Source organism: Carex rostrata, chromosome 1 (assembly GCF_964058835.1).
Source record: "Carex rostrata chromosome 1, lpCarRost1.2, whole genome shotgun sequence".
In the NCBI taxonomy this organism is placed as follows: Eukaryota; Viridiplantae; Streptophyta; class Magnoliopsida; order Poales; family Cyperaceae; genus Carex; species Carex rostrata.
Window position 1 is genome coordinate 20,688,681 of NC_135918.1, and position 11,553 is coordinate 20,700,233.

An 11,553-nucleotide genomic window follows, 5' to 3' on the forward strand; every position below is an offset into this window, starting at 1 on the left:
AAGTTTTTCAGATGAAGCTGTAAGTGAGTGGTACAGGTTCATATTTGTCTGGTACTACTGGAGAGAATGAGGTAGATATTTGGGAGGTAATTAGATAAAAGTTGGAAGAGTAGAACTTAACTCTAAACCATATCATATTGCCAGAATGTGATAGATAAAAGCTGGCAGCATATCTACACAATTCTAAACAAAGTCTAAACAAATTAACATAGTTCAAATAACACAGTCCAAATAACAAAGTCCAAATTAATAGAGTCGAAATTAACACGTTCCAAATAACAAAGTCCAAATTAATAGAGTCGAAATTAACACAGTCCAAATAACAAAGTCCAAATTAATAGAGTCAAAATAAACACAGTCCAAATAACATAGTCTAACTACACAATTCATAAATCTTCTTCTTCAGACTCGTAAATTTCTGCCAGCTTTTGAACACCACTCTCCTCATCAGCAACCGCCTTTCGTTTACCCTTTCCATCGTTTTTCAACTATCAGAACGAACAAACAATGAGCAAAAAACTGATCATAAGTATGTCTCATAATTCACCAAGTTATGATTTTCAACTCCAAAAATGTTGGTACTTGGTACTGGTGCTTGTCATGAAAGTAAGAAAAGTGGGCAACTTTTGCTCCATCATAGAGGCAACAGCAAATCAGCAATACAGATTTTCATTTTGGTATTATGTAAGAAAATTAAATGTTTTGTCTACATCCAGAAGTGCTTGCCATGAAAGTAAGAAAATTAAATGTTTTGTCTACATCCTTGGCTATAAAAAAAATGTAAATAGAATCGTATCGTTGGACAAGTTCTTGAGTTATGACCCTCTTTTTCGCCACATATGCTACAAGTTCTGCGCTTCTTCAAAGAAGGAGGCACGAATCGTGTCGAAACCTTCTTTCTACCTTTACATTGTGACGGTTTTGGGTCATGAAATTGGTCATTCCCTGACTCTTCTTCGAAATTAGCTTCAAAGCTTGGTAGACAACCTCCTTGCGCTTGCTTATCTAGCACCGACAACAATTTTTGTTTTCCACTTGCAATTATCTCCTTCATACAAATAAAAGCCTCTGCACTAGTAGCCCCTAGGTCGGTAAGCTCCATCCAATCTGATTTTAAAGAAGCTTTCCTCAATGTCAGCAACTCTGCCGACTCTCCCGAATCCATACTTCTCTCGTTAATAGATCTTTTGGCACTTGCATTAGCCCCTTTAGTCCACCGTTTCAAAATGTAATGGTCGGGTAGGTGTGTAATGCCCACGACTTGCATTATTTTTATAGCATGTGGACAAAGAATCCCACTAGTTATATACCCCTTGCAATCGCAAGAAACCTTACACCTTTCCTTGTCCACCTCTAATGTGTATGACTCGGGTACATAATTATAAATTTCAGGATGTTCGAAAATGTTAACCTTATAAGAGACACCTCTCTCGACTTCAAGATAATCACCAAGTGTGCTGTCTTGTACCATCTCTTTGAACAACATGAATACTTGCCGTGTATAAACTTGGCGTGCTTTTACCTCCATTTTGTATCTTGACCATAGTTGCGGCACCTCATTGATATTTTTTATATCCTCATCACTCTCCCTTTGCCAAATGCCTTCAATTAGCTTCTCAATCTGCAATACGAATTGATAAACAGATTTGTGATTGTTTACCAATAACTTAAATATAGCATTCATACTCTCACTCCTCTGAGTAGTTGACATGTCGGCAAAAAAAGTGCCTCGGAAGTAAGCTGGCACCCATTGCTCCCGGTTTCTGTACATCACCCTTATGTAGGTAGCATTGTGCACGTCGTACGTGTCGCACATAGCTTGCCAACGCTTCTCAAAATCTGAAACCGTCTTACTACGGATGATTGTAGCCTTTAATTCATCCTCGAAACCAGGCTTCTCATGGTAAAGCTTCGCAAAGCGTTCCCTTGCCTTTCTCATTATATGCCACTGGCAGCATCGGTGGAGAGTTGTTGGAAAAATCAACTCAATTGCCTTTCTCATTGCGGGATCTTGGTCGGTAATAATGGCAGAAGGATGTTTGTCGTACATTGCCTCTAAGAAGGTTTTAAACAACCAACAAAAGTTCTCCGCAGTCTCACATTTGAGAAGAGCCATGCCAAATAGGATGGATTGACGGTGGTGATTCACTCCAATGAATGGAGCGAAAGGCATGTTGAACTTGTTTGTCTGATAGGTGGTGTCAAAAGTCACGACATCACCGAACTCTTTGTATGCTCTCCTTCCTCTACCATCAATCCAAAAAATATTCTTGACAATACCATCCTCATCTGCCAATACTGAATAAAAGAACTCGGGATCATCTTGCTTCTGTTTGAAATACATCAAGGTTGTGTGAACATCAACACCTATGAGCTTTGCATTATCCCCCGCTATCAGATTGCTTATATCTTTTTTCTTGAACCTAATATTCCCCTTACCATCGTGTTGGGCACCCATATATTCGTGAATTTGAGTTGTTCCCACATTTTGAGCACTCAATTTGCGGATGGTGTCCTTCTGAACTCCCGTCATGAGCTTATGGGATCGCAAATTTCGAATCTTCGAAGGGCTCGTGATCAGCTCATGTTTGTGATCCTCCTCAAATACGCTCACTTTCCATTTTCCACCTTCCAATTTTCTAATCCTAAATGAGGCTTTACAGTCGCACCTTGTAATCCCACATTCTTTTTCAGGGGTAGCAAAATCTATCGAGGATCCAGTTGGCCTCTCTTTTCTTTTATGCCACTCTGATTTTCCTTCTTTGGAACAAACATACCGAATCGATGACAACCCATTCTTATTAGTTGTTGAAGTGGCTTTGCGAACACTAAATCCAACAAAAAGTGCATAATTGTTGTAGAAAGTGTATGCCTCTTCATGTGTATTGAACTCCATTCCGACATACGGCTTACTTGTATTATCTGACAAAGGCTCATCAACTTCACAAGCTTCCTCATAATAGATGTAGGGATCGATGAGATCTGACTGTTAAATATAAGCAAACCATAATCACTAAACACTCTTGCTTAAGTTGCAATGTATACGTTTTAAAAATATAAAATACTCAAAAATTACCTGAATATGAATTCTCGGATTATTTTCATCTCCATCGACATAAATGTCATTTGAGCCTACCTCTACACTATTAGAAACATCGCATGATGACATTGGTTCTAGCATCTGTTCAAATAGAAAGTGAGATTTTGCTAAATTTAAACATTGCATGATGAAAGTGAGATTTTACTTGATCACTTCCATGGTCAAATACATCAAGGTTATCTCCAATAATCTTTTTGTTTTACTTTGGATCAAATAAAATTATCTTATAAGCATAGTTGTCAAAGTTTTATACACTGCTGTGTTTAACAATAAAATACGGGTGTTTCCAGAAATGCGCCAACTCATGAGAATAACATCAATTGGTTCATAATAGATGTATCTTGGTGGGTTCTGTACGAAATAAAAATTCCAAAATTCCAAAATATGAACTTAACATGGAACAGTTGATTAGATCGTATATATCTTTCGTTTAAACAAAAGACATCCGTTCAATACTACTTTCATTGCGAATTGAAACAATCAAAAAATTACAAAACACATTTGCAGTCAATATTTTCACGGGATCGATCAGACAGAGAACCCGAATACGTACCTAATAGATAGAATCATAGAAGAGAAGAGATCAGTTGGGGTCGCGCAGTCTAGGGTCGGAGTTGGGGCTGCGCTGAGCGATCAGGCGATCAGTCGGAGGCAGCGACTGAGCTCCAGTTTCGCCTCTTAGCCTATGCGTGAGAGAGACAGAGAGAGAAAGCACCTGGTAAGTCGGAGGCGGAGGGAAGTAGAGAGAAGGAGACGGGTCTCGCTGTCTAGGGCTATGCGTGGGAGAGAAGGACTTCCATCTCGCTGTCTAGGATTTTCAGAGTTGCCCCGTTCTTCCTTTTCGCGTGAGAGGGAAAGACAGGTCGGGAGCTATCTAGGGTTCTAATTGGAGGCCTCCATTTCAGATACGTTTTAAAGGAAATGTAAAGGGTGCTGGAAAGGAGACGTCCAGTTCCGCGTTTTGGCGATCTGATCAACACTATTTTTGAAGCAGATCCGAGGGTCAGAAACACGAATTAATACAGCCCCTTTAATTTGCAAAGTAGCATAGCATAACTCTCTCTCTCTCTCTATATATATATATATATATATGTATATATATGTATATATATGTATATATATATATATATGTATGTATATATATATATATGTATATATATATATATATATAAACGTTACAAGATTTGTTCGTTAAATCCATAGAATTGAGTTGGATAAGTATATATGTATATATATATATATATATATATATATATATATATATATATATATATATATATATATCTATATATATAGATGGGCTATGGTGCATTGCAATGCATAGGCCATGGTGTGCATTGGACCATAAATCACCGATTCAAAGTCCAAATGACCGATCCAAACCGTTCATCTTGTTCTCCATATTAATATGTGCTTGGAGATCAAATTTTACATTTTTTGGAATTTTTTTACTATTTATTAAGCCACTTTGAAAATCGCTGATCCAACGGTGGCTTCTGATTTTACTGTTCCAAACAGTTACCGTTGGATCAACGATTTTCAAAGTGGCTTAATAAATAGTAAAAAAATTCCAAAAAATATAAAATTTGGTCTCCAAGCACATATTAATATGGAGAACAAGATGAACGGTTTGGATCGGTCATTTGGACTTTGAATCGGTGATTTATGGTCCAATGCACACCATGGCCTATGCATTGCAATGCACCATAGACCATCTCTATATATATATATATATACTAATTAATATAAAATAATTCGGACTCTAAAATTCAATTATAAATACTTGAAAATATTCATACGACCTTATAAAAATATATTATGTAACCTCGATTCGAATTTACAAAGGAAACGTAATTTTAGATCAAACAATCAAGTTGTTTAAATTTCTGAATTTTTGAAACCGTTGATCTAGTAATCTAGCACGCATCTTGAAGACCATCACAACCTTCCATTTTGAATTGACGGGGGATTTAACCCTCTTTGATAATTGGGTCGGGTCCGGACCCTTTTTTTTTCTTTTCCTTTTCCCCTCCAGTTTCTCTTCCACTCTCTCTCGCTTACAGCCTAACCCCGCACGAATCCCTCCCTGTCTCTCTTTCCTCCATCTCTTTCCTCTCCGTTGAAATCCCAAGTTCGGCCCTCTCTTCACTATCTCAGCTATGGCCCCCACCGCTGAGATCCTCTCTCTCTCTGATTCCTTCAAGAAGAAGGACCGAAGTGATTTCCCGCTCTCTTATGCCATCCCGTCGGCTGTCAGAAAACCCATCTCTCTCCCATGCAAGAGCTTTGACTTATGCGCGATCGTATACCTGCCAGGGTCTATCTCGTGCCTACCCTCTGGGCTTGGCTGACCCCCTACTGCCTTCCTCGTGAGTATATAAAAACCCTCATCTCTCTCTCTTTTGGGGTTTGAAAATCTGAAAATTTGGCTATTCTTTTTCGCTCATGTGCTGAGGCTATTCTCTCTATTCCCCTCCTTTTTCTGTGATTACTGTGATCTCCCAAAACCCTAGGGTTTGGGGTTTTGGTTCTATGACTTGGCTGTTGCCGTGCTTGCTGTCGAGCTTGGTGATTGTTGTGGTTGTTCTGACTGGTACTTATTTGGTGCCGAGTTGGTGCTGTTTTGGTGTTTGACTGGTGCTGTTCTGGTGCTTGGTTGGTGCTGTGCCGTGCTAAGTGCTGGTTGTTGTTGCTCCGGTGTCGATTCCCCTTTCCCCTTTGCTCTCTCCATACCGGGCTAGCTCTAATCGGGTAAATTATCGAGCCTCTTGTTAAATTTGTAGGATTTTGTTGAGGGAATTGTAGTTAATTACACCTTTTGCTCGGGTTGTTGATTTTCCCGGCAACTAGTGCTGACTTGAGGCTTGAGCCGTGTTGATTGATTTCTGGTATGCCTGTTCTGATCTGACCTGGGGCTTGGTTCTATTTTGCTGGTCTGGGTGACTGATTTTTCTGTGTGTGCTTGGATGCCTTGCTGACCCATCCACCTTGTTCTGTCTTCCTGTTTTGCTGTTGCTGATTGATGCATTGTTGGGGATGTTTTGAACTGTGCTGTGCTGTGCTGTGGTTGTGCTGACTTGCGAAGTGCTGGTACCAGTGGTACCAGCCCAGTGAACTGCTGGTACTGTGCTGAATTGTTGTGTACCAGACCTTGACTTGACAGGGACCAAATCATAAATAAATTAATTCAGGGGTTGTTGTGCAAAAATACAAACCCTTGGGAAATTTTGAAAATAAGGGGGGGGGCAAGGTGCAATTTTACATTAAAAATTGGGCTTGACCCATGTGATTGGATTCAGCTGAAAATTAAGTTGGGCTTAGGCCCTTGTATAAAAATAAAGAAAAATGAAGTTTGGGCTTTTGTTTCTGTTGGGCCTAAATTGAATTTATTAATAAATTCAAAAAAAGGCTTAGGCCTTTATTATTGGGCTTGATAGATTTAAATGCAAAAAAAGGGAAATTTAAAATTATCGTATTTGGAATTTGTTTTCCAAAAAGCGTAATTGTCGGATTTAAAACGCGGTTTTAAAATTTAAGTTTTATTAGGAATCAAATTAAAATCGGATGCTTACGTAAATTTAAATTAGCTCGGGAAATGATTATACCATCCAGGGTCTTGATGCCTCGATGATAGCTCATAACATAATTGTAGGTGGCAGAAAGTTGCACAGCGTCAGGTTAGCTAACGGTGCGGGATTTCTATGTGTGGGTGAGTTGAAATGCCCCCGGCTGGGCTCAGTACTCTGCTGCTTCGAATGTGAGCAGGTTGCTGAACTCAGGGGAAAATATTCACTCGGGATTTCTTTCTGCGCTCCTCCTGGTTCACCCTTTGTGACAACCTACGTTCATGATCAGTTGTCGGAGGTTTTATTGTTTTCGATTGTGAGGACGTTTTACTCCCGACAGGTGCAAGCACCCGCCGTTAATTACATCAGAAAGACCTTTCGGGTCAGACTGAATACCTCATGCATTCCGGGATGTACGCCTATTCAAATTGAACTGAATAATGAGGCTAAAAAGGGACTCATGTATGATATGTTTTGGTCGTATATTTGGTTCTCATTTAATTTTGAAGTATATTTTGGTCAATTATCATGATGCATGCATGAAGACATGGATTTTATACATTTAAAATGTGAGAATATTCATGAGGAATATCATTTATACGTTTTTGATGTAAAAGGAACGTTTGATGTCACTTTTATGCTTTTATTTATAAAGATGTGTGTTGAGAGAGGGGCATTTTGGTCATTTCAGATTACGGCTGAGATTTGAATATGTCCAAATATTATTTAAAGTTAAAGAAGATTGAATTTGGGTTCATTTGGAACTGGTTTGAGTTGATTTGGACTTAGTATGAGAAAGTTATGGCCAAAAAGGACTTGAAAGGGCTTATTTGTGAAGATTTTATACTCCCAGGGACTTGTTTGTAAATTTTCAGGGACCTGAGGCTGTGATTTGGGCTTTTGACAAGGTCTGGAATGCAATTTGGGCCTTTAAGGACTTGTTTGGGAAGTTTTTATGCTGGCAGGGGCCTTTATGTAAATTTACAGGGACTTCTCTGTTTATTTTAATAAAACAGATGGGTTTATATGCAAAAGAGGATCTTCTGGTCATATGTGGACTTTAAGATCAGTGCAGAGCTTTGAGATTTGGGCTTTTGGGCCTTTGAGATGTGCACAAGTCACTGGATTGAAATCATTGGGCTTCAAGATTAGTGCAGAGATGATTTGGTTAAGTGGGCTTCAAGATTTGGGTTTTAGTATCAAGATTTGGGCTTTGGGCCTTTGAGATGTGCACTGGGCCTTTAATTAATGCACAAAGCCTCAGATACCATTCATTTGAACTTTGAGATTCGGGCTAATCTCTTAATTGATTTAAACATATGACATGTGGGGCCCAAATGTCAGGATCCGTTGGATTTGATTTAAATTTGGTTCACTGATCAAACAGATTGCTTTGAGATCTGTGCTTCTTGCTTTGAGGATCGTGCAAAGGGGTTATCGGCTTTAGGGTTCATCCCTGACAAACTCAATCCGGCCGATCTAGGTCACGGCAGCGCCGGCCAAGGGCATGGTTGTGATCGCCTTGATGTCAGGAGTCGATTGGTGCCATTGTCGACCGTCGACGGCCATCGGAGGCGGCGGAACAGGCATCTACAGTACCTATCGGTACCGATTGGATTCTAGATTGATTTTTATCGATTTCTTTGGGTTTTCTTTCAATTGACTGGTCATTTGGAATCGTATGATGTTATAGGAGACATCAGGGATACCAATTTGAGGCTTAGAGAAGTTTTAGACATGTTTTGAGCTTCATGACTTCGGTTTCGGTACCGAATTGGTACCAATGAGTGGTACAGAAGGTTTAAAGCCAAATTGAGTATTCTTGAGAGTTTCTTACATGTTTTAGAAGGATTTGGATCATCACAGAAATACTGATTTGTGCTAGATCAGGTTTTGGTCAAGAAGAGGATATATGAACATGATATTTCCAGATTTCCAGATCCAATTACTCTTGAATTTTTAAAGAAGTCATAAATTTTATTTCATGAACTCAAATATAGACATATCAAGGATTTCTGTTCCAAATTTGAGAATTTTCTGAGCTCATTTACTCAGTCAAATGGCTTGATCAGTGTCAGGGGCATTGAAGGTAATTTTGTCAATTTAATTTACAGAATTTTCATTTTTAAAAGATGAACTTTGGAACCTCATAACTTTCTGTAGGAATGTCCAAATGATGCAAACTTTATATCGATTTTGTGTATTTTGAAGTGCTTTATTTAGCTGTGAGGTTTTTTTTTTCCAATTTGGTCCTTCCATTGTTCTGAAATGGCTGATCTGTCAGCAGAGGTCATTTGTACACATTTCAATGAATTCTATTGTACCAGTGGCATTTCCATTGCTTTGTATTGCTGAGTATAGGTTCAATGTGTTATAGGGGACTAATGTATGTCACTTTATGCATGATTAAAGGTCTGGTTTAGTTCAGAACAGGTTTTCAAGGGCTTAAAGCCACTGTTTTCATACCAGTAACAAAAAGAGAAGATCAAGGAGTTTAAAAATCCTGAAATCATCATTTTAAACATATTTTGAACATGCCTGTGCCTGGAAATATGCAGGGAAGTCCCTGATTTTGTTTAAAACCATGTTTTGGCACTTTTACACTTGTTTCAAAGGCATTATCATCAAAACTTCATGGATTTAAAGATGTAAATGACATGGAGCAACTCAGTTGCTGTCTTTTTACACTTTAGACCTCATTTTTTCACTATTTGCAATCAGATCCTCAAAGATAATGAAATTAACCATTAAAAAGGGCATAATTTCACTATTTCCTTGGATTTGACAGCAACATAGGCCTTTCTCAAGTGGACTTAGGGTTGAGAACTGCAAAGGATGCTTACTTGCTCACTTTAAACAGCCCTTGTGTGATTATCTTTTGATTTAAGTTACTTTTTCCTTTTTTAATCACTTTTAATCAAAGAAATCAAGGGATTAGATGAGCAAGGATGCCAGCTGGCTCACTACACTCATCCTAGCCCTCAATTAATTTGCAAAAGTGATCCAAGGAGGCAGAGAAGAAAAAGATGAGAGAAAAATAGTAGAAAATGTATTAAAATGTGTTTTTTTATGAAAGATTTGTACAAGAATGATGATTTTTGTATTTTAAATGCTTGTATATATTATTTTGATATTTTAAAGAGAGATTATCAGATCAGAAACACAAAATAGAGCAAAGAGTAACAAGAAGAAGATCAAAAATGGCAAAAAGAAACTTTATTCATGAAATTAGTACATGAGATGGCCCCCTAGGGGCCTTACATTGAATCCAAGACTTAATTACCTATGAATTAAGCTTGCTAAGCACAGAGGAAACCTATGGTGTGTGTGTGCACCACTGTGTGTATGTAAAGTGTGTGTTTGTGTGTATCTAGAGCTTGATTGCGTGTATCTTTCTCTAGCTGTCTCTTTTCTTGTGTCTGTCTGTTCTTTTTCTCTTTTTTCTTCTCTTTTTGAGCTTCATTTGAGGTGCCTTTTTATAGGCTAGGAGCTAGGGTTTTGTATTGCCCCAGCTGAGGTGGTCTCATCTTGACCAGAGGTGTTTGATCAAATGCCTCTGGCTGATTGGCTTCATTCCATGTGTGCTTTGTGTAGGGGATCACCCAATTGTGCTTTGACATGTCATTTGAGTGTGTTGGATGCATTTGAGCCCTTGGATTGACCATTAGGGCACTGCATGGCATCATGGCCTTTGATTGCATGGCTTCAGAGGTGTAACTTGATTTGCATGACCCCTGGGGTGCAAGAAGAATATTCTTCTATCTTGGACTGACCTCAGGTGCCCCAGGCACGTGTCCTGGGGACCAGGGTGAGCTGTGAGTAGCCAAACGGCTAGTTTAGGGTGCACCCGAGCTGTTTCATAGCTTAACATGGGCTTTTCTTGATTCTTGTGTTTCATAGCATCCAAAGATGACAGAGAGCATCGTATAGTGTCCCTTATCATGTTCTAAAGCTCAATTTACCACTCAGATAACCAAGTTGGCATGGAGAGCATTGCTCGGATCCTATGTGGTACCGATTCAAAATTACACCAAATTGGGCTCTGTTATTCCAAATTGGTGCTTGGGATACCATCGTGTTGGCATTTGGTGTCATTCGGTCAAGTTTCAAAGCTTGAGCTGCCTCTAATCGGCTATCCCATTTTCTCACCTTCCTTCCTTCTCGGTCTTGTTTAGAGAGGGTAATTACTGTTCAGGCTTGGGAGAACATAGAAAGGAGTAGAGGAAGGGAACCTCTTTCAAGTTTAGGTGAGCACCTGCTCAATCCCTTTTCAATTTCCATGAATTTCAAGCTCCAATTGGAGCTCAGGAGACGCGGAGGAGGAAGAAGAAGGTGTCAGGGCTCGGGTCCCACCTTTCAGCGACCCTGACATCTATCCTCTCTCTCTCTATTTCTTTATTTGATTTGTTTGAGCTTGGTTTGACGTGGGCCGAGGCGCCGACAGCTTCTTTGATGGCGCTTGGGTTCATTGAACCGAGTTCACGTATGCTGAAGGGTTCAGCGGCGCTTTAGCGCCTGAGTTTAAACTCAAGTGCAGGCCTTGGGTGAACTTGGTTCACCATGCAACGTTTCAATGACAGAGCGGTGTACAGGGTTTAATCCTCATGCTCCATGTCTGCCTATCTTCCAACTTCAGCGAAAATTGATTTGTTTCGCTGCACAAAGGGTCCCACATGTAAGGTGGAGGTTTGCGGCTCCTGATTTGTACCCAGAAAGCTCAAGGTTATTGCTATGGGTACCCTGTGCCATGTGGCACCAATCAGAGGCTGCCAAATCAGCATAAACTTTGAAAATTCATAACTCCTTGACCATTTAGAGTTAGAATCTGAACCTTATATCAAAATTCATGGTTTTAAATGTAGAATATTACCATGAATTTTAATATGT

At 39.4% G+C, this 11,553-nt stretch overlaps 1 protein-coding gene across 1 annotated transcript; it reads right to left on the reverse strand.

Moving 5' to 3' along the window:
* Positions 1-386: 386 nt before the first annotated feature.
* On the reverse strand, positions 387-5,831 carry LOC144575416 (protein FAR1-RELATED SEQUENCE 5-like). Its single transcript, XM_078325592.1, has 4 exons — positions 5,649-5,831; positions 3,077-3,181; positions 893-2,986; positions 387-488 (listed from the first exon to the last, which is right to left on the reverse strand). Exons 1-4 carry the CDS (start codon positions 5,829-5,831, stop codon positions 387-389), a joined length of 2,484 nt encoding a protein of 827 aa, XP_078181718.1.
* Positions 5,832-11,553: the final 5,722 nt, after the last annotated feature.